General features: G+C 30.9%; 3 protein-coding genes across 3 annotated transcripts in view; 1 reads left to right on the top strand and 2 right to left on the bottom strand.

The window, feature by feature from the left end:
• The window catches only part of LOC139520268 (temptin-like), a 70,498-nt gene extending 52,132 nt beyond the window's left edge, over positions 1-18,366 (bottom strand). The window contains exon 1 of the mRNA XM_071312772.1: positions 18,357-18,366. The gene's annotated coding sequence lies outside the window, so the exon portion shown is untranslated. The remainder of the gene's footprint in view (positions 1-18,356) is intronic.
• On the bottom strand, positions 1,724-17,341 carry LOC139520266 (chitinase domain-containing protein 1-like). The gene is made up of 12 exons (XM_071312769.1): positions 17,207-17,341; positions 15,423-15,545; positions 14,702-14,845; positions 13,139-13,271; positions 10,603-10,641; positions 10,078-10,184; positions 9,423-9,484; positions 7,001-7,093; positions 6,347-6,445; positions 3,675-3,824; positions 3,185-3,262; positions 1,724-1,884 (listed from the first exon to the last, which is right to left on the bottom strand). The coding sequence occupies exons 2-12, from the start codon at positions 15,525-15,527 to the stop codon at positions 1,743-1,745; spliced, it is 1,152 nt and encodes a 383-aa protein (XP_071168870.1). The 5' UTR covers positions 15,528-15,545; positions 17,207-17,341; the 3' UTR covers positions 1,724-1,742.
• Positions 17,325-27,424, top strand: LOC139520267 (2,3-bisphosphoglycerate-dependent phosphoglycerate mutase-like). Its single transcript, XM_071312770.1, has 6 exons — positions 17,325-17,542; positions 21,979-22,188; positions 24,012-24,095; positions 24,556-24,654; positions 25,488-25,596; positions 26,833-27,424. The coding sequence occupies exons 1-6, from the start codon at positions 17,414-17,416 to the stop codon at positions 26,955-26,957; spliced, it is 756 nt and encodes a 251-aa protein (XP_071168871.1). The 5' UTR covers positions 17,325-17,413; the 3' UTR covers positions 26,958-27,424.
• Positions 27,425-27,645: the final 221 nt, after the last annotated feature.

Here is a 27,645-nt window from a genome sequence, read left to right on the forward strand (position 1 = left end):
CGTTATCTAGTCTCCAGGAAGCTGCTGACACATAAGTCATCAAGTCCCCATGATGCTACCGACACATAAGTTATCTAGTCCCCAGGTTGTAACTGATATATAAGTTATCCAGTCCCCAGAATGTTGCTGACACATCCTATACTAGCTGTTAAAGTTGAAAAATAATTAATTGCAAAGAACCAACAACTACTAATTAATGACATGAGCTTTGTTCTTTATAACAGAAAAAATATTATCTTCAAAATTCTATGTATGGCCAAGTTGTTCTGAATCTGGCTTATTGTATGGCAATGACTGATGTTGGGTAAACATGCAGGCATTGAAAAGTAGGTACCTAATTTGTGTAATTAGTTGATCCTACAGTTTCTGATCCAGCGGGTACAAGATTTGTGTCATCAACTTCTATACAGATGGCAACCCAGATCCCTGAAATTTCACAGCAAGATTGCACATATGTTGAAGTTGTGCTACTGCTATTATGGTATTGATTGAGAATATTTTTCTCATTTTCCAGACTTGGGAAGTTAGTCTTTTTTTCAGTATAATTTATGACAGAAGGTACAGGGTTTTTGTAATCAACTCCTCCTACAGATTTTTTACACTGATCCCTAAAACTTCACAGAAAGATTACACAAATGTCCCAGTATGATTGTTGTGTACTTGCATTATGGAATTGTTTGAGGATTTTATTTTCTCACTTTTTCAGACTTGGCCACTTCTTCCTTTTTTTAACAAGAATTTATGAAAATGGGTACAAGTATCAACCTACAGTTTTCAACCCAGAATCCTAGAACTTTACATGATCGATTCCACAAATTTTGAAGTTATAAACCTTTTTTTACTTGATGAAAATTGCAGATTAACCAAATATATTAGAAATGGGTGTTTTTGTGTTACAAACATTGACCACTTGTGCCACCTTTTAAACCCTGACAGTATTACATGAAGCGACCATAATATTATGGCCTTAAATACCCAAAATACTGTTATTTCAATATTTGGCTCTATTGGCTCTCCATACTGTCCTTTTTATTACATTTATTTCATAATGAATGAGTGTTTCCTGGATGAAACACTATTTATTGTCATGTTTCTCAGATTCATGATGCATTTTGAATTCATATACTAACTGGGAAATTTTTTTTTCTGGAGGAGCAAGTTCCAATTGGTGTCTGACACATGCAGTCCAAGCGCCTTAAGGCTTAAACTTCCCAAAATAGTGTAAACTAGCATGAATATAACTACTGATCCTGTTTATTATTAAAATACACTAAGTGAACAACTACTTCCATCTGCAAGTCCAGTTGAAGCTTAAAATCAGGAAAAATCAAGGAATTATTGATTTTTTTTGTGCAAATGACAATCTTAAAACTGCTGTACCTAGATCAGTTTCACTCTGCTCGCATTGTTGTGGTTAATGTGTTCACTAGAGTCCACTTTAAATACAGACTTCATTGGGATACATCTATCAGCTTCCTTCAGTCTTCTTGGTCAAGAAATAGGACAAAAATCATCAAAGTTGACACTTTCTGCACCAGACAATCAAATTGGGAAAATTTGGTATTGGGCAAATCCAGTATTAAAAATCTTTAAAGGTATGTAAGTAGGTGCTATTTTAGGGATGCAAAAGCCCAACTAAAAATTTTAGATATGAACCATAAACCTTTGTATATTTGACATTCATTGTTTGGTTTCTGCAATTATCAGAAAAATAAACTGATAATTTTTCACACGTTTTAATGCTATAATAAATCATAGAAATAATCCAGTCCTTGTCCAATTTCCCATATAGCAATTCCTGTTCCTAATGCTCTGGCCAGATCTAATCTCATCTGAATAGACTTTAATGTTGGGTAAAATATCACATTTGCTTGCTGATTGTGTCTGAAAAAAATAACACATCACAATAAATTGAAAAGGTACAGTTTATTAGAAGAATTTCATGTTTAATAATATATTGCATGTTCTTGCTGAAAACATCTGATGAAATATCTAGAGATACTGTAACTTTTAAATGATTCCCCCTTTTTTGTTTGTTAAAGTGCATGCATTTAATAAATATTTCAAATTATCCATTTAAATCCAAGTTATCTCCCTTTATGCACATATATATATTTTAAGGAGCAACTATCTGAGCTTCATAAACAACCATAAATGAATAATTACAAGGTTTAAAGACAATTACAGCAATCAATAACAGCAAGACAATAGACCACTTTCGAGTTCATCCATCACCGGAAAAAACTTGTCAATTAGCGCGCCTTTGTGACGTCATTTACCAGATAGAGGGGGTCGCCTGTATCCCTGCACTAATATGAGGCAGGCATTACCTGTGAATGGGGACGAAGTCTGTATTATTTTTTTTTTATTCAAACATGTTGATAAACGGAAATACCGTAACGTTTCCGATATTGGTTCTGTTGTTAGGGATTTAATTGTGACGTTATTTAAGTTACGACGTCATATTTAATGTAAACAAAGAAACGCTGTTATCAGGTAATGTTTTTTTTATATCAAACAATTATTTAAAATATATTTGTTGATATGTTGATAAATATACATTTTATTATCAACGTTCATCAAGCGTCTAAGTGATCGTCATGGTGTAGGATAAACTAGAAATAGTTTTTGTTTCGTAGGTACTTAAGCACAATTCCCTAATGACAGCAGTGCTGATTGTCAATTATGAGAATTTAGTTTGCTGAATAAATCGTGCAATATAGTATTATAATTTTCCAGCCACTCGCTCAACATTGGAATGGAAGTGACGGTGCCCCTAAACGCATGATTGATGTTCACTAAAACCAGAGTTTTTGACGGAAATGCATCGAACTCAAAAGTTGTCTATTCTGAATTATATTAATGTCAAAATTGCAAATTTCTTTGCCACCAATATAAACTAAATATGTGTTTATTTTCATTTTTCAATACCTGTTTATATATTGTGCAGTAATGTAAATTTAGAATTTAATGTATGTGTTATTTCCACTTTGACAAATGAAACAGATTTTTATACTTGTTAAAGTGAGATATTACATGTACCAGAAAAAATAGGAATGTTCATTTTAATAGTTCGAGTGTTGCACATTTCAGTCTGTCTAATTTTATGTGTGATCACAAAATACAGTTTGTGTGGTAAGACCTGTCCACAAAAATATTTTTTTTTACATTAAACAATACTTACTTGTATTCACCTATATGTTCTGCTACATTTGCATCCCAATTAAATTTAGGTTTTTGTTTCTTTAAAATCTCTATAAATCTAAAAACAAACATAAACAAATTACATTTTCAATCAATATTGGTTTGGCAAAAAAACATTTTTTGTTTGACAAAAATAACCAAACAAAACTTATGCTTGGATGTATAATATTGAAAACATGTAAAACACAAAATGAACAAAAGGGCCATAAAATATAAACCTCATGTAATTATCATTATAAAAGTTTTACAATACAGTAAAAGGATTATAGCTTAAAAATTAGTGAAAATATCCTTAACATAGCATTAACTGCATTCATTAGCTCAAGCACTATAACATTCAACCTAAGACAAATTTGCCAGTATTAGCCAGTAAAGTCCATATGCAGGTGTTTTGCTTTGAAAATGTGCAATGTAATTGTGGTAGTACTTTAAAATAATATCAAAAAATAAGTGATGAAGGATACACTTACTGATGACCTAAAATAGGTCCACCACCGCCAGCATGATATTCATTTCCATAAAAGTTTAATCCTAGTAAAATCTTCTTCCTGTTTGTAGCTTTGGGATCTATAGCTTCTACACACTGTTTCATCCATAATATTGGACTGTTAGGTCCAGGCCTATAACAAAGTACAAAAGTGTTGATGAGTATTCAAAATTTTGAAGTGGCAATTATGCACTATATTTAACTCTTATGTTGAACTCTAGATTCCATCGCATGTTCTTTGTGTTTTGCAATTGTTATTAAATTGGCATAGACAAAAGGGCTAATATTAAAGTTTTATCAAGAGGCTATCAACAACCTGAATCTCTCACCTGTTATTTTTTGCTTAAATTTTTCATCAATGATTATTTTTGCTTTTCAATAAACATGTATATTTAAATAAGGAGTGGTTAAAAAATGCCATTTAAATGTTCATTGTATGACTATCTGTCATATTTTCTTCAAAAGCAAATAAATGCATTTCAACCCTTAGCCATAGTGTCTATGTTTCTTGACATACAAGGAAATGAAGTACAAAATTTATAATAGAAGATTTTTAAAATTAAAAAACAATAAACAACTTGTGTAAAATTGTCCTCAAAGGGCAATAACTCATAAAGGTGTCAATTGAAAATTTTGGTCATATGAAAACTTTTTTGTAGATCTGACTTTGCTGAACATTTTTGCTGTTTACAGCAGTTTATATCTATCTATAATAATATTCAAGATAATAACAAAAAACTTCCTTAAAACTACCAAGTTAGTGGCAGCAACCCCACAATGGGTTGTTCAATTTGTCAGAAAATTTCAGGGCTGATAGATCTACACCAATTAAACAATTTTACGTAATAATGTCAGATTTGCTCTAAAAGCTTGAGTTTTTGAGATAAAAGCCAAAAACTGCATTTGAACACTATGTTCTATTTTTAGCCACAATGGCCATGTTTGTTGATGGATCAAAACTTTGTATACAACTTCTAAACTAGACACTCTAAGGATCATTAATATAAAGTTTGAAGGTATTTGGCCCAGTAGTTTCAGAGGAGAAGATTTTTGAAATAGTTTATGATGACAAACGCCAAGTGATGGCTTAAAGGGGCACTAGCTACGAGATATATAAAAAATCTAAAGTTTGACTTTTTTCTGTTCAATCAATAATGAAATGAAATAGTGAAATAACAATTCGCTTTTTGCAGCCAAAAAGGTTCAATTTTGTCAAATTACGCTAAGAAACATTGATAATTAGTAATACACTTGCAAGTGAATGAGTCGACCTCTTTAAATCCGTATTCATGTGAACTTCAATTTAACCCCTAGCTAGAGATTGACAACGCATGCATTGTACGTGTACTGGTTATTTAAAGAAAAAGAATGTCAACAATGAAAGTGAAACTACGGTTAATCATTCGATTACTAATTCGATGCACATAAAATCATTCTTAGACGGTTAAATACAATAAGAAACATCTATTTTAAATCTATAAAATAAAATCAAACAGACCTATAAAAATCAAATTGCACGTGTTGGTTTAATCTATTCATATCTTTATTTATGTTTACATTGCTTATATGGTCATCTAAGGTCAAATAGATAGGTATTAGATGGTGGCTTGACTAAAATACATACGAAACGAACCTATATATTATCTACCCCATGCTCTGTAAACTGTTTATTTTAGACTTTTGATAGTTTGGATAAATGTTTTACATTGTTATAAATCAAATATAAGAATTTGAGTCAAATCGGTGACCATGAATTTGACAGCTAGTGCCCCTTTAAGCTCACATGGGGTCCTTTGGGCCTGGTGAGCTAAAAAAGGGTCTTACAACTGATCGTCTCCCCCTTTTCATTTTGAAGTAGATCTGATGTTATAAGAAAGTAAAAAAATGCCATAATGAATGAAAAAAGGGATCAACTAAAAAAACACCAAGCATATTGGCATCTACATGAGAACTGGAAAAAATTTAAAGTGTTAAATAATTTTTCACTAAACTTTATAGTTAAACACAGTTTGCAATAGAGTTTACTCAATCACAATTTTGCTTTTGTGGTAACTCAAATTGATGTTGTTCTTTTACTTCTCCGAGTTATTCAACTTCAATGAAACACCTTTTTTAAAAAATAGCAATGAATATTCCTAAAATGCATGTTATATAACATTGAAATTATATATATAGCCCAGGTGGTCGTGTGGTCTAGCGGGATGGCTGCAGTGCAGGCGATTTGGTGTCACGATATCACAGTAGCATGGGTTCGAATCCCGGCGAGGGAAGAACCAAAAATTTGCGAAAGCAAATTTACAGATCAAACTTTGTTGGGTTGATGTTTAGACGAGTTGTATATACATATATATATATAAAAGTCTATAAAAACGACCAACCAGCATATATATATATATATTTAACAACCTTACCTTTTAGCTTGACATTCTGAACAGATACATGTATACCGGTATTGTTAATTACCTTGTGTTAACCTTGGGTCTCTTTTGGCTTCTTTTTGTGTTATTGCTGTCTAAATGACCCTACATCTCTTTTTATTCATACTCACAGTTTGTAATCATTTATTTATATTCCTATTTGACTTGCAATTTTTCTCCTAAATATACTAAAATGAATTGTGCATCAATTTTCTTATAAATTGGTCAATTAAGTTACCTTTGTGGATTTGAGAAATCATATGTCATCAGACTGAATCCATCAATCACTGGTGCCAGCTTATCAAATTCCTTCTTACCAAACATTCCAGCTTGGTCACTGAAAAATAGTCAAAACATATAGAGATAGAGTAAGAAACAATGTAGAAAGAATAGCATGTTTAGGAAATGTAAATACACAACATTCTAATTTAGATTTTATGAAAGAACTAACCTGATTAATCTGTGGCCATTTGGGAAAAACATGTCATGTGACACTGTGCGGTAATGATATTTGATTGGGATGTCAATTCTTTCAAGGAAAAGCAGCATTTGGAAGATTTTGTATTAGGAAACAGACAGGACAGTTGCATAATCCATCTTCCTACCATTCAATTTTCATTTACACCCATGACAATGAAGCCAAGTATATGCTTATCAACTAAAAATGGTAATCTGAATCATCTGTACTCAGGATAAAAAAAGTCAAACTAATTAATGCAGACACACAATAAATGAACAGATATCCTTAGAAACATATTGTTTTGTTTTATGTTTTATTGTTTTTCATTTGTATTCCTTTTTATGTTAGTGAAATATTAAAGTCATGTTTCCTACTTAATTCCTTAGCTTAACTCTATTTATCAAAATTAAAATTTAATGTAAAATAATATACCTTGCATAAACTGGAGGTGGAATAACTAGAATTAATGTTTTCTTTGCTGCTTTAAATGTTTCTCCCATGTGAGTTAAGAAATGTACTAACTCTCTGAAATTAAAAAAAACAAAACATTAAAGACTATATAAATATCCTTTGATTCTTGTTTTGAATGAAAATAAGAGATGTGAGGTAATCCTTTATGAAACAACAATTAAACACAAATTGTTTGTGTTACTTTGTGTTTTATTATAAATCAGCTACTTCTGGTATAAATCAATTCAAATTTTTTTAATTGATAATAATACAGTTTTGTGCAACTTTGTGTTTGTTATATAATCTGTAATATTGATATCACAAAAAAGATTTTCCTGCAATAATTTTTCATTTAACATTTTTCTCCTGTTGTTATTTCAATATTTGCAGTAAAAGTAGGAATGTTCAGTTCCAAAACAAGAGGCCCCCAAGAGCCTGAATCGCTCACCTTGATTTTTTGCCATTTATCTTTTGTTTAAGAGTTTAAGTGTCCTATTTCATCATAGTTTGCAGTTTTTTTTGTCATACTTTTTCAAAAGCAAAAGAAAAAGGTGCTTGGTGTGAGATTTTGAAGTTTGTTAGGTTTTTAAAAGGTGATTAACTGCAGTTGACTTGAAGAATCAGTAGTTTTGATAAGATTTTTCAAAGTTAGAAAACATGATAAACAAATTGTGTAAAATTGTCCTTAAAGAGCTATAACTCTTTAAGGGGTCAATTGACAATTTTGGTCACATGAACTTATTTTTAGATCTTACTTTGCTGAACATATTTGCTGTTTACAGCTTATCTGTATCATTAATACTATTCAAGATAATAACCAAAAACCGCAAAATTTCCTTAAAATTACCTATTTAGTGGCAGCAATCCAACAATGGGTTCTTTGATTCATCTGAAAATTTCAGGGCTGATAGAACTTTACCTTATGAACACTTTTACACCATGTCAGATTTGCTCTAAATGCTTTGGTTTTTTGAAATATAAGCCAAACACTGCATTTTACCCCTATGTTCTATTTTTTTATTTTTTTCTATGGCGACCATGTTTTTTGAAGAAACAGAAAATAAAACACAAACTTTATTCTAAATACCCTAAGGATCATTCAGCTTAAGTTTGGTTGGAATTGGTACAGTAGTTTCAGAGAAGAAGATGTTTGAAATAGTTTACACCAGATGGACGAAGACGGACGACGACAGACGCCAAGTGATGGCTAAAGCTCACAGTTCCTTTGGAATGGTGAGCTAAAAAAAAATCCATTCCTATAAGTAAGTTTCATTAATAATCCAGAAATTATGTCAGTGCTTTTCTCCTCTTATGAATTAGGTGTTGATGAAAGATCTTGGGTAGTGGCTCCGGCCTATTCAAAGTTTCTGTCAGAAGTCTATTATTTTTTGTTTTTTTAATCTTTATAGAGAATGAATCAAACTTTTTCAAAAAAATAATGGGTCTCGGACCATTTCAGCTCAGAATATTACTTTTAAAGAGGTCTGTAAAAGGCGCCGTTTTTTCAATGAAATGATAGAGAAAATAGAGGTGATGACATATTTTTATCAGAATATCAAAAAAACATTCTATGACACTTGGTCCAAAAGTGAAATATAAAAAGCTGAAATATAGCTTTAAAGAATGAGCAAATAAAAAACATGGGTCAGAGATAAGGAAAAAAAATATATTTAGCCTTACACCTAAAATTTTGGTTTGAAAATGGTGAAATTGGGTGAAATATCATTTTGAGTCTTTCACAGATACACATAATAACGATAATAATTTGTTTGTGACATAAGGGCTATTCCAGAAAAAAATGTATGGTAGTGGGGGGGGGGGGGGGGGGGTGCAAGGCAGTTTTTATCAGCACCTGCCACCCAGACAATTGTAATTGAGAATTATAGTGCATTATAGTGTGAAAAGTTGCTCTGATACCCATCACCCATGTATTATTAATATAATGTGCCCCCCTCTATACATTTTTTTTTCTGGAATAGCCCTAAGTACAATAATTTAGCATTCTTAATCTATGAAAATAAAAAAAATAATAGTAAATCTATGACACAACTTTTCATATGTATGGTAATTCACATGTGAAATTATGTGCAGTCAAATAGTCCTGATCCATCTTAAATCTATTAATAAATTTTCTTGACAGTATGTCAGAAGTATTTCAGAACTAACCTTTGACAAGTTCATGTTAATAAAAATTTCTTGTCAACTTAAAATAAATTATAAATTAAATAGAAAAAGGGGAGATTTAAGAACTTTTTCATAGTTTTACAATATATTGCCACTTGTCTGATATTGTATTTATGAAATTTTAGACAGAAATGAAATTTAAAAATGTTGAAATGCAATCATTTAATAAAAAAGGAATATTTACAATGTACATTCCTATAAAATAGAAATAACTTCTTACTTTCTTTTTTGTCCACCAAGCTGTGACCATATTTCTACTATTAATCCATCAAATTTATATTTCTGAAAAACAAATTCAAAGGAAGTTGTCACATTTTTTCTAAGAGCTATTGTTTAACAACAACAAGGGAGATAATATAAAACTTTACAGTCTTTTTTGTTTGTATCTTTGTTAGTTGTTCCAAATCAGTCAAGATAATTGAAAGTTTTTCTCTCAATAGTTCCATACACAAATATTCACTTGAAATAAGGTGAATACAGAAATATTTATAAAACATTAAAATTTATATTAATACATTTTTTTAACCAAAAAAACAGTTTTAGTCTTGATTAACAAATTTTAAGTTAACTTATGTATATTGTTATTAAAAGAAAAGACCTATTTCATTGAGCTGCAACTCCTCTGAAACCATACAAAGCCGGCAATATTTGTGATATGAGGTATAAATGTAGTGTTTTGTACTTCCTAAATTTGTCTTTGAACCGTGTTCACCTTTTTACTGTGTCCACACTCTTTGTTTTTTCACTTGCCCCTTTGTACCTTGATTTCACAGGCATCTTCTTGTATATTTATTTAGTCCAGACTAAAACATGTGTACAGTAAACAATTTCGTAGGGTTTGAAACAAGAAACTACATGTAGTATTCTTTCAATACCTTTGTAAACTTTAACATTGTATCTATACAGTCTTCAATGTTATCTTCACTAGAAAATGTAGCTTCAAAATCTTTTAAACTCCATCCATCAAATAATACTCTTGGAACTAAAATAGATATCAATGTCATTACATTCTATATGATAAAGGTATATATAATTGCATCTTCTATTTGCCTACCACAGTATTGAGATTATCTGTAATTAATTGTAATTTCAGAATGCTCTGATTTTGTGAAATTGTCATAATGAAAAACATCTTCAAAAATATGCAGGCTGAAATTTCATTGGCTGATAAAATAATTACCAGAAAATAAAGTAGAAGGGAGAGTTGTTAGATCCTTGCAGGCAAAGTATGTATATATAATCTGTATTTAAATAAGATTACCATTAATGTCATACCATTAACTTTATTTACACAATATGTATGTTATAGAAGTCATGCTGTTTAAGGATTTTTCTTCATCCTGACAACTTTGGGGAAGAAAACCAAGGATCTTTAATTATAGGCATAGTTTAATACACACCCATTTTTGTGTTTCCTTCCTTGACCTCTTCAACCCATCCTGAAATGTATGAATAAACAAACTTTTTTAATAACTTAATCAGTAGTTTTATATATCAACTATTTATGGAATAACAGTAGTTTTATATATCAACTATTTATGGAATAACAGTAGTTTTATATATCAACTATTTATGGAATAACAGTAGTTTTATATATCAACTATTTATGGAATAACAGTAGTTTTATATATCAACTATTTATGGAATAACATAATTCAAAATCTAACTATTTCAGAATGTTGCTGAAAAGATTCATGTGCTAATGTAAGGCCAGGATTTTTTAATTTGTTGGTTTACGGATCCGCCGACCCGATTTTGCCGATTCCTAGAATAAAAATAAAATTTACTTTTCATGCTTTTTTATTCCGGCCGACCTAAACAAATACATTATCCCTGAAAAATAATTAAATGATTCTTTTTTTATGAAATGAAATGCACGAATCACTAACAAAATTGATAACACTCTCTGTTGTGAAAAAATAAAACTTCCCAGTTTACGTTTCTAAAAATAGACAAATCAATTATAACTGACCTTCAAATGTCGTTTACGCAAATAATTTTGCGGAACGAAATCTGTGTTTAAAACCCATTACACAATAAGTTCGTTTCCCTTATTTGTCATCAGTCTGTAAGATGCATAATCTCATAGAAATAGACTTGTCCAAATGTGGACAGGTGGAAAGCACCTTGGAAGTAAAAGTTCTGAATATCAACAAGTCATTTAGAATTTTCTTGTTTCATGGATAATAAAAAAAAAAATATCGTCCATTTGGATAAAAAACGGGAATGCATGACACTAGATTATAAACCCGATATTCTCGTTTTTTCCATGGACGAGTCTATTACGTTTTTGACACGTGTGTTGAAACTTATTTTCGTACGACGTTTTTTACATTTTTTTCTTTATCAGTTTTCGTTTTTGAAGATCATTACTCACCAAGTTTTCTGGAATTGATTAAGAGCTACGCGAATTTGTTTTTCTTGTTTGTGAAAAAACGATTTAATTTCGTCTTTGTCTGTGAACACCCCCCTTTTTTACGGCAAATCATTAGACAATGTCATGCGATATTTATGACAGCTGAGCAAGAATATTTCATCGAACTAAAATTTGAAATGATGACAAAATAGCATAAAAAACATTTTGTTAGAATGGTGAAATGTATATTTATTTTGCATTTTTTTTTTCTGTCTTGAAAGATATTTTTTTTCTTTTTTTTCCCGACCGACCGACCCGCCTTTTTCATGGGGAAAATCCGTAAACCAACAAATTAAAAAACCGTGGCCTAAAGCAAAATTATATCCAGGTAAAATTTGATCTGGAGGAAAAAATGTCACAGTAGTTGTTGTTATATTTTCATCCAGAGGAAAATATTTCCCTGGGATATTTTTTCCTTGCTGTGAAATTCCAATCTTGGTAGTTAACTTTTTGAATAGTTAATAGAAAAAAACTTAACCTTTACAAATACTATGAAATAATAATAGTGTATTTGAATTAAAGCTAAATTGTTAAAAAATTGGAAAATAATTTTACAAATTATCATTGAAAAAATTTCCTGAAATATTCAAGTAAATATCATTCTTTTAAAAAGAAAATAATCATGAAACATAAGAAAGAAAACCAGAAGTAATTTCAAATAATATTATGATTAAATAAGGTAAGTGAAAAACATGTAAAAGTGAGTTGTTTTCAGATCTCAATACAAATATAATTAAAAAGTAAAGATCAAAATATAGTTGCATTAATACTGTTAACAGTAATGGAAGAATTAGAGTATGATGATATTTTTAACTAAATAAATAGTTTTGTCTGGGGACAGAGATGTAGTTGTTGATTATATGGAAATCAGATAAATCATAACATAACAATATATTGGAACAAAAGCAATTTCAACAGCTGGATAGTATTTATCTGTGAAATGTTATCTTTTTTTTTATTAAATCATGTTGTAAGTCATCTTTTTATATAATTGAATATATTAAAAATAAGATTCAAGGAAAAAATTTCACAATGAAATAGATTCAGGAATATATTATATTAAAATTGCTCATAATTACCTCCCTTTGATTGATAAATTATGAAAATTTGTTCTACCTTTGTGAAACAATTTATAATTATAGTCAGGTATATATTGATTGGGAGTAACTTCCATAGTAGTTAATTGTACGCTGTTTCACAAGGTTCTGTGAAATATTGTACAGAAAATATATACCGTTTCATACTATCTGCATAGACTTTCACTCCTCTGGAAAAAATCTACCTGTGAAATACCATTTTTGGAAAAAAAATTCTGTGACAAAATATCCCCAGGATAAAATATCACAGAGGAAAAATTTAAACCGTTACACTAACATCCTTACTTTTTTCCTATCCTGGCAGAAATAATCTCAATTTACAAACGCCAGTAAATATGATGGCTTTGTAAGTGATAGGATTGAAATCTTACCAACCTGAATCTATATCATGATTCATGGCCTTGCTTGTGACATATAACATACCTGAATCTATATCATGACCTCCTTGCATGTGATATGATCCACCAGGCCTTCTTTTTACTTGTAACCAAACAGGAGAAACCATGCTGAATTTGTTACTGAAAGTTTTTGCAATGTCGTATCCATGACTATTCCACTACAATGAAGAATTAATAATTAATTCAGAAATGGTTATCCATCACTTGGTCTCTGGTAGAGAGTTATTTTTTTGGCTATCATAAATCATATCACATCTCCTTATTTTCATATCTACGCACAGACTACTTTGTTAATAATAGTCAAATTAAGGAGGTTGGCCTAGGACAAGAGAAATAACTCTTAAAATCATCAGTATGTTTGTGTCAGCCATTTTCATAATATATTCCAAGCTTCTAGATTAAAGACATTTTTTCAAATCTGCTCAGGTAAAATATTAAAATACATTGATGAAACTTGACTTTTACAAAAGAATGAATTACTTAAAGAGTTATCTCCCTAAATCAAGGTCTACCCCCTTACGCAGGGGGGGGGGGGAGGGGGCAGATTATTGGAGGTTTTGAGTTCAACCAAAACAAAGACTGTGATTGCTGCTCACTGGATATAATTTAGCATCAAGAGTTACAACAGTCAGTGAGTCAAAATAATGTGCCAACATCTATCAAGATGTCCTGCAAATTTGGACTTAAATAATTTTTTATATCATGTATTGACAAACTTAAAGGCAAAATTGAGAATTCATTCATATTCATCATTAATATACAAAGGACAAACTATCTTATGTTTTGAATAAGAATATACTTTAGAAATCAATTCAGACTTAAAAAGATTCATTCACAGAAAAAAAGAAGAAAATTTTCCACAAAGTGTATTTAATCCAGGGGAGATAATCTTATTAGATCTAGCTGATAAATCACATAAGTCTTACACTCTTTTATAAACTTCAATTAATCAAGAAAAGGAAGTTTCAGTTTTCTTATTATTATGAAAGTGATAAATCTCAATTACCTTCTCCAAAATTAATATCAGTTAATCATTCAAATTGAGAAAATTAAAGATTTTTTTTTATACTTGCCATTAAAAATCGAAATTTCAAACACATTATAATCAATGTTTCCAATATTTTCTAATTATTAAAAGAAAACATACCTCCTGTTTTTGGAGAACAAATATATAACTCCTATTGGTGCTATCCTTTGACATGTTAGTCATTCCAAAAACTAGTTGAAATATGAATCTTAGTTTGTTTGGGTCGGTTGGTTGGGAGATATGAGCTTATGCATAAAAAAGAACACAAAATTGTACCATACACAAAACCATATTTATAGAACATATAATATCATAAAATCATGGAATATACAATCAGGAGGGTATTTGAAAAATCCCAGGCATGGGGTGAAATTCTCTAGTGTGACACCCTGATACAGGTCATTTGACAGGTATGAAAGTACTAACAAACAAGCTATTTATATCATGACAAACAAAACTTATATGCTGCAAAAAGTAACATGTTTACATTATACAAATTCGTTTTATAAAACCTGTTTTTCCATAATGAAGAATTTAAGATCTGTATTCATGTGAACTTACAGGAGTAACATAAGCTAGAATATCACCAGTAAAATGTGGAGTCTTTGATTCACTAATAGAACCATATTCTTTCAGGATATCTTTCAGTTTTATTTCTTCCTTTACAAGACCTCTTTCTATAACACTGTTTGTAACTGGTTTGAACTACAATGAAAAGAAAATTTTACAATTCGTATAACCATCATCCAAAGTTTAAAAATGGGCAAAACTTTATGAAAATCTGGCAGAGGAATTATTATGATGTCAGAAAGATGCCAAGATATTTCATTGAATAAAAGTTTAAATTATTAGAATAGAGAAGAAAAAGAGCAGTTTAATATTCAAAATGTACATTTAAATATGGTGCATGAGAATCAAAATTGCTGTAGCAGCAGGAATGTGAATATATGGTTGGAAATTAGAATTAATATATTCATCATTTGTTTGTTTTTGAATGTTTGTTTGGGGAAAAATATACTTGTATAAAATTTTATTCCAGTTTTATTAACAATACTGTTTTCTGGTATACCATTATTGAGTTCACCTACTACAAAAAATCCTAGATTTGTATAATGGGTAAGGTATCATGGTCCTAAGTGTTAATGGTAAGTGTAGTTGTCTCCAAAATGGCACACTAAAGTAGGCTGACTACTGGCTAAAAGTTGAATAAGATATTAAAATTGATTCAATTCATGTCTGTGACATGTGGTAGTGTGATATTGTAATTTCTGCTGAATGTTACCTTATCCTTTTTGACTTTTTTCTTGTCTTTTGGAGACAAACTAGCATCAGTTATAACTGTATACAATATAGTTAATAGCAAAATGATTCTTTGTTTAAGTATCATCTCCTTAACAGGTACAGCCTAAAAAATGAAGAAGAAATCATGATTTAATTTTGTATGCTAGTCATGCTAGTAGTAGTACTGTACATCAAACATTAAACATTTTTTTTTTTTATTATTGTGTAACCTTTCAATACACCATATATCCTCGTGTTATGTGTTTTCGTACTAATAACAATTTTCACTGCTTACTGTTTTCACTGTGGAGTTTTCATACACGTATGTACTCAAATTCTAAAAGCATGTCCTGTTGAATGATTTTAGGTATCTATATATTTTGTAAAGGCTCACTACGAGTTTTTACTGTTTCCGATTATTCTGATTAAAAACGTTGTCTTGTGTTTTCGTATGAAGTTAAAACTGGATCAGTACACAGACAGGAAATGACTATAAAATCCAGAAATGAGTATTTTCTAAAGTCGTGGTTCTGGTAATGGCTTTAATCATAAATAAAAAGTTATCTAATTCCTTTCAGTTCTTAAACTAACTAGTTAATAGTTTTTAGTTGATGTTTCATGTGCTGAAATTGTAACATTATGATTTTTTTCCAGATTGGCACTGGTTTTCTACAAAAGACATTAGTTTTTTTAACTTAAAATGCAGTTTTCAAAATTTGTGATTAAATGTAAAAAGCTAAGACTGTTTTCATCTTTATGTATTAAGAATAAATAAAAAAAATTGTCAATAGAATATTGAATGAATGGAGTTTGAACAACCATTTAATATAAGAACCCTGTAAATTTTAACTCGCTTGTTTGTAATAAAAACAACCAAAAAAACACATGAAAGTCACATGTCTTTAAGATCCAGTGTCTGACAGGAAAAAAACATAGCTGTACTTCATGAAATGCTTCTGAATTTTTCTCATCAACTATTCTAGTCATGCATATTTTTTACATTAAATAAAAATGACTAAACAGGTCAGTTTTATTAAATTTGTGCTAACGTCTTTTAAAGCGACTTTGAATATGTTTTAAATTTGTCAAGTTGTAGCGTTGTTGTTGTTCCAAATAGAGAAACCAAAAACGCGTCAATATATACACATGTGCAATCAAAACCGAGAAATATGGATGATACAAAATCATATATGACATACGAAAACATATGACACGACAATATGGCCGCATGATTATTGGATATCACACAGGTTCCCGTAAAATTTTGAAGTCATAATACAAAAATATCTGACGCTGCAATGGAAAAGTGATTGTTGTATTACAATCAATAGTTCAAGTGTTACAGATTCTCAGGTTAGCCAGAAATAACGATATAAGGTGTATGCAACGGTAGCCACTGCCTATAAAAAACTTGAAATTGGCCTGGGCCCACCCTTTTTGGGAAAAATTTTGGTTGCTTACATAGGGAATCACTGAAGCATGACTGGAGCGGGCCCCCTCTTAGGCCAGTCATTGGGCCCCCACTTATGAAAATTTCTGGATCTGCCACTAGCTGCTCTGTGCCTGTGGTAAACTAGTATAGCATATTTTTTTTGGTTTTCCTAATAATAGGGCTTATTATAAGCAAATCAATCAAGTTCTAAATAAAGACAATACATTAAAATCATTATATACATAACAGACAATAATCTTTCAAAAAAAGGGGGGGGGGGAGAAATATACAAATCCTCGTCCGAGTGGATTTGACACTCACTAATAATGTTATCAATAAGTTCATAGCATTACCTAGTTAAATATTTTTCGTCGAAATCAATATAAATTTTCAATAAAAGGGCTGCTAAGAAATCGATGCAGGATGGTCAAAATGAAAGTAGCGTCATGACACGGAAACTCTTTTGGGATAACCTCCCTTACTTCCCTGAAAGGTGAAGGACAGGACACCGGCAGAAGGTCACTTCTCATATTCCAACTATAAGCTGAAGCAGACTAGTCATGGCAAAATATACAATCGTTTTTGTGAGGCACGGAGAAAGTGAATGGAACCAAAAGAACTTATTTTGTGGCTGGCATGATGCTGATTTGTCAGAAACCGGCTTAGCTGAAGCTAAAAATGCTGGAACGGTAAATTTTGACAGTTGTCTGACACTCTCTCTGTGTATGTGATAGGTGTACATGTATGAGCCTTGGGGTGTACAAAGACAGTGATACAAGTAATTTGCATACCATCAGTTAAGCACATCTGCAGTTTGAGCCATCACAATCAGGGCCGTAACTATAGGGTTCGATTTCATGGGAGGCAGGGATTTTGGGTCACCAATTGAGGCCCCAAGAAAGGAGGGTTAGGGGCACAGCCCCCCCGCCGAATTTTTCCTCAGTAAAATGGCTAAAAATGACCCGTTTCTCTTCAATTTCCTTACTTTATGACTCATCAGTATTGCTTGAACCTGGAAGCATTTTTTATGCAAAAACAAACTGTGAGTGCTGTTCGGGGTGAGCCAAGCATCCGTCTTGAAGGCCGTACTTTGAACTATAGCCTCACCGGACACAATTACGAACGATTTTTGAACTGTGATTAATATTTTTTTAATGTAGACTACTTTTCTTGAATTTTTTATAGCATAGAATTTAAGATGTATGAAGGCTTTCCATCTTGCATCATATCCCACATAAATTTTTATGCACGTTGGGATACTTTAGTAAGATTTGCGTGACCTCGTTTTACGGGTCAAGAGAGCCACATATGGACACAATTCCGAACAGCACTATATTGATATATCTTGCAAAAGAAATCAATGACAACAGTCTATATTGATAAAGCATACATTAATCTTTATCTCAAACACATTTTCATAGGAAAATAAAAAGCACAAGTTTGTTTTTTACTTCAATTACTTCAGCAGTGGTTGCAGACGAAATCTCGGTCATGTGTAAAGGAAAGATTTCTGATTTTTTTTGTTTTTGTGTAAGTTCCTCCTTTAAAGGAGCACTAAAATCAAGTTTATCCATTTCGGTGGTGTACTTATCATTCATCTGATTTTTTTTATATTGGTCAACATTTCTTTCGGAGTTCTCTGGACTTTTCAATAAAATTAACATATTTTCTTTTGGCCATAAATAGGTTCACAAGAGCCTAAAAAACGTCAATAGTGGGGTTATTTGGGCATGATTAAAGGCATCAAGCATATGAACAGAATCAGGAGATATTTTTCTTTCTATATATTAACAAAAGAAGGCAATATACACTTACCTTTATGTATTTTTTTATATAACTTCCAGGTCAGATTGCCGTTCTTATAATATTTTCAGAATGATTTGGTCATCGTCATCAACATTCACCAAGTGCACATAAATTGTATTATCATGAAAACAAGGGATTTTTAATAGGGTTTTTATTTATAAAAACATTTATTGATAAATATAGACAAATATGATCTCAGAGGGCAAACATTGGAAATCGTTCGTAATTGTGTCCAGTCGTAATTGCGTCATGTGGGGCTAATTATTAACATTAAATACATTGTGACCGCCGAATTTTTTTTCCCTCAGTAAAATGGCTAAAATAACACGTTACTTTAAAAGACTCATCAGTAATGCTTGGACCTGGAAGCAATATATTTTTGTTTTGCAAACAATTATCATATTTAAAGATTATTCAAGTTTTCATCAAGGACCTTGAATTTCAATATTGTTGAAAGCTGAACAGACATGTATAAAAACTACAACGAATGGGAGTGTTTGACTACTAAGGCATTGACCATAATGTTCTCGTACGATCGCAAGACGTACTGTCAGACTAGACACTTTAAAAAATTATCCAACAACTGATTCAACCAGTAACGAATTTCCGATATCATAAAAGATTCACAATACAAAGGGAACTTCTGCTTAATTGAGCTCCTAAATAAATGTGATTAGTTAAGTTTAATTTAAAATTGTCGAAAGCATAGTTTCATACATGCGTTCTCGTACAACATAGGAAATACTGAATAACAGATGGATGGCCACACGAAAATAAAACTAAAACAAATACCGAAATGGTTCACTTTCGATCAAAAATCCGGAAAGTGACAGATATATCACGTATCATGATAACTACTGTTAAAGCTGTAATCGTGTGTTGTTTATAATATAAATTCATGTTCTTCGTGTACATATTGTGAATATTTCATTTTTTTACTTAAAAATATATGCAAGTGTAATAATAATCTTATATCATGTAAATACATCCATAAGGTATCGTGTATAAGACAATAACAATCAAAACCAAGGAGTAACCAAAGACTCATAAAACCAAAAGACATTTACATCAACAGTTACAAATAATAAGTAGGAAACAACACGAACTCCACTAAAAACCAGGAGTGAAATCAGGTGCTCCGGAAGGGTAAGCATTTCCTGCACCGTATATGGCACCCATCATGTTATTTCCTTGTTCAGTTCGAAATGATGGAAGGTTGTTATGATTGAGGAAGAATATCACTGAGATATGATTTCTGACACTCTTTTGTCATAATGGCCAATCAGCTCATGATGGCGACCATAAAATTGCTTGAGTAATGACCTTAATTTGATTGATTCATAGCCCTGTCTTAGCAACTTTTGAGAAAGCAGTATTCCTTGTTCAACAAAATTAAGGTACTTTTAGCTAGCTCTAGAGTAACATATAAATTGAGACACATATATTCCATATGCTGATGCCGCTTTTTCAAATTCGTAAATATATATATCTGATTGGCAACCACTGTTCTACATGTAATTGCCCCTTTAGAAACCTATTTTAAAGTAAACAACAGAAATGTGGAGAAATGTTCTCTGAAGTTGGACTATCTATATCAAATGTATTTTGCTTTCTAAGCAATTTTTTTTTTGTTCTAATAAAATGAAACAAAGGCATTGGTATGCAACAGGAGCACGATAAGTACGGAATAAAATGAAAACTCAAACAGAGTTGAAATAATAGGGTTGGTCCTTAATATGCAAGATGCAAATATAATTACAATGTAGAACATAAAGTGACTCTATCGTGGGTATTGGGACAGAGGATGTTTGCTGTTATTCTACAAAAAGAGAAAAGGCATGGATAAATCTAAATCTAAGAGCTTGCTATAAATTAATAAATTAAAAATGCGTATGTTTGTCGATTTTCTGAACTCAAAATACGGTCACCAATCTATAATTTATAAAGCCCATGCTTGTGTCAATTTCTGTATTCCAGTCAAACGTGTTCCACGATTCTTACGCTTTTGGGTTTCATTCACAGTCCAAATTTCTTGACACAAAGTCATTGTATAAATAAAAGAAATCCAAGGTGTTTTTCTCACAAGCATTTGTCAGTTTGTGTCATTTGTGACATACTGCGATTTGCGTTCTTGGACACAGCGTATTACTCGTAACCTGAATATTTCACGCCCTTTTCGTAATCAATCTCTATTCTCGGTAAATGATGTTGTCATTATATATCAGCAGAATATATCGACTTAATCATTCAGTAAGAATTCTCTAAGAAATACGAAAACCGAAATTAGAAAAAGGAAGTTTCACATGAAACGAAATTATCGACGGTAACCGGTAACGGAAATGAACAAAATACGGAAATCGTAATTTTTTCAAAAATAAAAAAAATCGGGGCGGGAAGATTTCAGAGGGGCGGGCGGGGATGAAAATCTATCAATTAATTAATTGGCCTAAGTCCAATTTGACTAGTCCAAAATAATTATGACGTCTTGAAAAGTTGAAAGGCTATTATAAAAAAAATTTCTTTGACGCCTTACAAATTTTTTTCTTTGACGCCTTATGAAGTCAAAGAAAAAAATTATAATAGCCAGCTGTCGAAATTCCCTTTTGAGATTCTGCAATTATATACAAAAACATAACAGATGAATTTATATACAAAATAATGAACAAAAAACAACAAAAGACAAACACCGATTTATAGGCTGCTAATTACTTCAAACAGGCACATACAGAATGTGGCGGGTAAAAATGTAAAACTAGCTTGAACTCAAAGCGCTAATCATGCTAATCCTTCCCTAACCTAGACATTTTATTAGCCCCCTATAGTAAAGTCCAAGATTACTCTGATGTCCAGCGGCTGTTTTGCCTGACATGCTAGGGACGTTGGAGCTTGTCCCATATCAAAAAGTGGATATTTGCTTGTCCAAAATAGATGCACTGGCTCGTTGCTTCTGGGGTAATCTGACGGCCTTTGAATTTTATAAATCGGGCATCAATCTGTTCATTTTTCATTTATCTCTTCATTCATGTAAGTTTTACCTACCTGCCACCTAAAACTGTTCTAGAGTTATGCCCCTTTAAAAATAAAAAAATGGCAGAATTTTTTATTTCTGTTCTCTAACTAAAGATAATCTCATCCAAAGGTAATGAAACTTACACAAAATGTTATTTTTTTTTTTGAAATACCCAAAGAAGTTGTCTTATATATGTGCATAAGTTTAAGATTACGAATTTAATTTTTTTAGTTGTTTGGAGGCTTCTTTTATTCAGTGTTTCGCTTATATTGATATGATAATTTTAACATGATGATGATGATTTTGTAGATGTTGAGAGAAAAGGGATATACCTTTGACGTAGCCTTCACAAGTTTACTAAAGAGAGCTATAAAAACTTTGTATTTTGTACAAGATGAGCTGGACTTACACTGGATCCCTGTTGTCAGACATTGGAGGTTGAATGAGAGACATTATGGTGCTTTACAGGGACTGAATAAATCAGAAACAGCTGAAAAATATGGAGAGGCACAAGTGAAGGTAAGATATTAGTGATTATCGCTATTTTGTGCATTTTTCCTTTGATCATTTTTTGTGACAATTTATCATGCTACTCGCCTGAGATGGAAAATCATCGCTAGAAACTAAGGAGTCACATGGCGTTGCTAATAAAATTGACATGAAATTGACAATGTTTTCAAACATTGTCATAGCAAAAATAGTAATAAACAGATTATCATTGGTCATCTCAACTCGATTGCCATGACCGGCTCAAGCAAGAAAATCAATCTCGTTGAGATAACCAACGATAATCTATAATTATTCCAGAATTTTCACATGTTTTGTTGTCTTGTTTTGTTTTTTTTTATTAAAATTTGTATTGCACCTGACATGCATGAAGTGAAGAGTTATCATTTTCCAAACTTCACATATTTCTGTGTTGATATCCCTTTAATAGCTTCATTCATATGAGTCACTGACAGTAAAAAAATTTGGTAAAAGTGATTACTTTATAAAAAAAAAAATCAGTTTAACTCTTGTATGGGAAATGTATGTCTGAGAAATATTTTGAATTAAAATTTCATGCAGTTGGAAATATACAGCCAATTTTTTTAATTTAGACAAAAAAAAAATAAAAAAAAATATGTGTGTTTCCTCTTACATGGAATTTCAAAAAAGGGTAGGTAGGTGTTTTTTTTTTGTTTTTTTTTAATAAAAGGAGGGTTGAAATTGATTAAATTTGTTTGCAGTATCAATGTCCAAAAATATTTATATGAATTATTATCTACCATCCATAGTTTGTGTCTTTATTTGTTTTGTAAACAAATTAATATCCATTATTTACATTATCACACAGCCACAGGTAAACTAATTTGGCTATGAATAGATCATATTTGTTATAATTTTATTTCTTTAAATAATCAAGTTTGAATTTATGAAAATAATCATTATTGATAAAATATAATTGCATAAAATTTACATTTTCTGAAGACTATTTATTTTTAGGTCATGGTTCTAGAGGCTTCCTCACAAATTTGTATAAATTCCAATATGGCGTCCATGACATTGTGTTTACTTTTGCACTTGTGAAAAAAAAAATTCTGACAAAAGTCAGATTTCTCTTGTCAAAAGGGATTTATATTTACATTGCAATAAATCATTCAGATGTACATTCTGTTAAGATTATATTTCTGATTATGTGAGCATTTAGAGTTTTATTAAATTCTCCAAACAGCAACGTACTGATCTTGTCAACTGAGTCTTGTAAATTCAAACCATTTCAAGTAAAAGGGCATCTTATTCACATGGTTAAGGAAGATAATAAATAAAGAAAAAATGAAATCTTCTTCTCTGCAAGATTGTAAATTGGCAACTTCCAGGTCCATTTTCCTGTCAGAAAAAACTTTGAAAATATCCGATTGTGCATGAATTTGAACAAATTTACCTGAATATTCTTATCCAATTTGCCAATATATTCTGTTATCCGATATTCAATTACACGATGAAATTAACATTAAACATATAGGGAAGGGTTTGGTGTTTTGAAATAATATTACAATAGCCAATATATTCGTTTAGCCGATATCCGAATTTTTCGGAAATCGTCCCAAAAAAGTTTAGGGTCGGGATTTTGGCTGGAAAAAAATAGGGTAGGTCGGGTAACCAGAAACACATATTTTTTTTTTTGCCTTATAAACATGTTTCATGAGCAAATTGGTGCATAAAACCATGACCAAATAAGCTCATGTCAAATCCCCTTTATTTATTTATTTGACCCTTATCAAGATTTAATTTGCATGTGATGTGCAGTACAAACAGCTATTAGAATATGTATTTTTAACAACATTAAACGTTTGTTTCAGATTTGGAGAAGATCTTATGATACACCACCTCCAGCTTTAGAGAAATCAGATAAGAGATGGTCAGCTAATGAGGTTAAATATGGAGTAAGTTAATTATTAAATTGTAAATAATAGAATGAGCATAAATACCACCGGTCAGACATTGCTAATAGCACAATAAACACAACTTCTGTATTTGAAAATGTTGAAGTCAGCAGATTTTCTACTGCTATAAGGGTTAACTGAAAAATATTTCAAAACAGAAATTATGCAAAATGTATTTTAAATATTTATATTAAATTTTGATGTATAAAAAACAAAATCAAGGTTTATAGTTCAGATAAAGACAATATCCAAAGATTTAACTACAGTGTTGTCTTGTAGTTTATTACTTTTAGGGACAAGTTAATTCAAGGATCAATAAGTAAATATGGATTGTATCTAAGATGTTCTGAATACAACATCTTTCAAAGGTTTCTATTTTTCAAAAGGGGGCAATGCAAAATTTAATATGAACTATTTTTCAGGGTGACATGGAATTATTAGAGTTTTTCTTTAATTTCAGAGTATAGATGAAAGTGTTGTTCCACCATGTGAATGTTTAAAAGACACAGTTATTAGAGCTTTACCATTTTGGCATGATGCCATTGTACCAGCAATGAAGGTAATAAATTGTTATTGATATAGGAGTGATTAAAAAGTTATGGTATATGTTTCATAAACATAAATCTTATAATTTTTGCTAGTTTTGTAGTTTTTTCTATATTATAACTTGATTTTATTATTTACCTGTAACAAAAAAAAAATTCTTGTCCATTGTAACTTTTTGAAATGATTAAAAGAAAATCTAAATACACATATAATTCAATTTATTAAGCTATAAAAATCTGTCCTGCCATATTTTCTGTATCTATGATAAACCACAAGCCTGATGACTTAGTTAGTTGAAATATACTATAAGAAATGGGGTAACTTATTAGGTGAGACAGGAGTTTTGGGCCTTTTTGATATTTGAGTATTTTAAGAAAATTTTAAGAATTTTAAGAAATTTAAGAAAGTTTTTTGTGAAGACTGATTTGAATGCATTATAATTTATATATACAGGGTGTAGAGGTTTACATTGTAAGGTATGCACACATGTCCAAAGGCAATTGTGAGCTTTTCCTTTCTCTTGTCATCTGTCAATGAACATTGCTCCTCTGTTACTAGAATATACATAATAGATATTTAATATAAAAAAGAAGATGTGGTATGATTGCCAATGAGACAACTATCCACAAAAGACCAAAATGACACAGACATTAACAACTATAGGTCACCGTACGGCCTTCAACAATGAGCAAAGCCCATACCGCATAGTCAGCTATAAAAGGCCCCGATAAGACAATGTAAAACAATTCAAACGAGAAAACTAACGGCCTTATTTATGTAAAAAAATGAAATATGTTTTCTGAATGAATAAGATTTAATGTTATACCATATTTAATCTTTTTATAGGCAGGAAAGAGAGTTATAGTGTCAGCCCATGGAAATAGTTTGAGAGCAATAGTGAAGTACTTAGATAATATTCCAGACTCAGAAATCCCAGAACTCAATATCCCAACAGGTCAGTAAAAGTTAATGTCTATACACACTTTTTTCCCATTTTCAATCATATTTAAATTTTGGGCGAAGATAAATAAATGTGTTGAAATCAAAATACAAATGTACTGTAGAAATCTGATAAAGTCAGAATGTAATGAATTTAAAGGAAAAACGGGCGAACCATACATGCATTATTGAAAATATACCGGAACCATTAAGTATGGATAAATCACAGAAGTTTTTGAGAAAAGTGTTTTCCATTTATTCTGCAAATGGTATTATAATTGAAATAAGATAAATACCCAATACTTTATCAATGTAGAAATGTCACATCTTGCTTACTTAAACACAAAACTTAGAGATCTCCAGTGAAAAATTAAAATACATACATACTTTGTAATAAAACACTATGCCTTTAAAATTGTACTGCGAAAAAAACAGACTTTACTAACATTTTGCCTTTGAATTGCTAGTTTCCCCTTGAAAATTGTGGTATGTATATTATCTCTTAAGATTTGTTGTTGAGCTGGCGACTTTTGTCGCAGAAAGTTGACATAGGGATAGTGATCTGGTGGCGGGGGCAGCGTTAGCTAACTTCATTTTCATGGTTCAGTGGTTAAAGTTAAGTTTTTGAGTTTTTGTCTGTTTTTCTTATACTGTATGCAATGGTCTACTATATTGGTGTATGGAATGATTGCAAGATGTTTATGTCTAGCTGGCAGTTGTCATCTGACCTTGACCTCATTTTCAATGTTCAGTGGTCAAAGTTAAGTTTTTTTAGTTTTGGTCTTCTTTTTTTTCTGATACTATATGCTATAGTGCTATAGATCATCTATATTTGTTATATGGAGATATTTTATATGTCAGTTGTGCAGTTTTATTTGACATTGACCTCATTTTCACGGTTCAATGCTAAGCGTTAAGTTTTTGTGTTTTGGTCTCTTTTTCTAAAACTATAAGCAATAGGTCAACTATATTTGTTGTATGGAATTCGATTGTTAGCTGTACATGTCTGCCTGGCATGGTTCATCTGACCTTGACCTCATTTTGATCGTTTATTGGTCAATGTTTAGTTTTCTTGGTTAATGTTAAGTTTATGTGACAGTTGTAATAAAGCTTTATGTTTAGGACTATCAACCTAATATCAATGATAATTAAAGAAGGCGAGACATTTCAGCGTGTGCACTCTTGTATATTTTATAAATATAAAAATGCGGAAACTTGGTAAAGTTTAAAATTGTTCTATTTTTTTTTACAGGAATCCCACTAGTTTATGAGTTAGATGAAAATCTTAAACCAGTTAAGCATTATTATCTGGCCGATGAAGCCCAAGTTAAGGCAGCTATGGAGAAAGTTGCAAACCAAGGAAAAGCCAAAAAATAGATCTGAAACATTTTAATATTCGTAGACAATTATGTGTTATTTATTTTATTTGAAGAGGTGGAGACATAAGGGTATAACAGAAGGTATTAATCCCATTCCTTTGTGCTTGCATAATATATATTTTGTTTTATCATAGCTGTACTCTTCTGTGAAGAATTGCATTTTTTAAAACTTAAAATAAAATCCTGTTTTTCGGAGGAAAGTTTTATCTGCAGTTTAAGCACCTCGAAAAAAATCATCTTTCAGGCTTCAATTTTAAATATATTTCTTTAACTTTTCCCAAAATTGGAATGTTATAAATAAAAAAATTTGTCACAGTGCCATGGTATCATTTAATATGAACAAATCCTTTTTTAGTTGTTATTAATGTGTTTATGTTATCTAACTAGTGCTAATTTTTGATAAATTCATTTGTAAATTGTTACATTGTATGATATCTATTAATAAAATTGCTTGTTTTACATTTATGATTTGTTTTAAGATTTTTAAAGACTATTTAGTGAATTTGATGCTAAGACAATGTTTTATGTCTTTCCTTTATAGATTTCTGATTCCAATTGACAGCAATAACTCCTAGAAATTAGTAAATTTCACATGTCCATTTCTGAAGGCTGTTAAATGCGAAGCTTTTTTTTCAAATTTTTGCTGTTTTGTTTTTGTGTCTCATTGTGTTGGCTAAAAAAGTTAG

Source organism: Mytilus edulis, chromosome 4, assembly GCF_963676685.1.
Source record: "Mytilus edulis chromosome 4, xbMytEdul2.2, whole genome shotgun sequence".
NCBI classification, from domain to species: Eukaryota; Metazoa; Mollusca; class Bivalvia; order Mytilida; family Mytilidae; genus Mytilus; species Mytilus edulis.

Excerpts from the sequence above, each read along its gene's own strand:
- LOC139520267 (XM_071312770.1), top strand. The coding sequence starts at position 17,414 with ATGGCAAAATATACAATCGTTTTTGTGAGGCACGGAGAAAGTGAATGG. Across the intron at positions 17,543-21,978 it reads AAGCTAAAAATGCTGGAACG|ATGTTGAGAGAAAAGGGATA; the intron begins GTAAATTTTGAC and ends ATGATTTTGTAG. Across the intron at positions 24,096-24,555 it reads CTAATGAGGTTAAATATGGA|AGTATAGATGAAAGTGTTGT; the intron begins GTAAGTTAATTA and ends CTTTAATTTCAG.
- LOC139520266 (XM_071312769.1), bottom strand. The coding sequence starts at position 15,527 with ATGATACTTAAACAAAGAATCATTTTGCTATTAACTATATTGTATACA. Across the intron at positions 9,485-10,077 it reads CAATGTTAAAGTTTACAAAG|AAATATAAATTTGATGGATT; the intron begins GTATTGAAAGAA and ends TTTGTTTTTCAG. Across the intron at positions 3,263-3,674 it reads GGACCTATTTTAGGTCATCA|ATTTATAGAGATTTTAAAGA; the intron begins GTAAGTGTATCC and ends GTTTGTTTTTAG.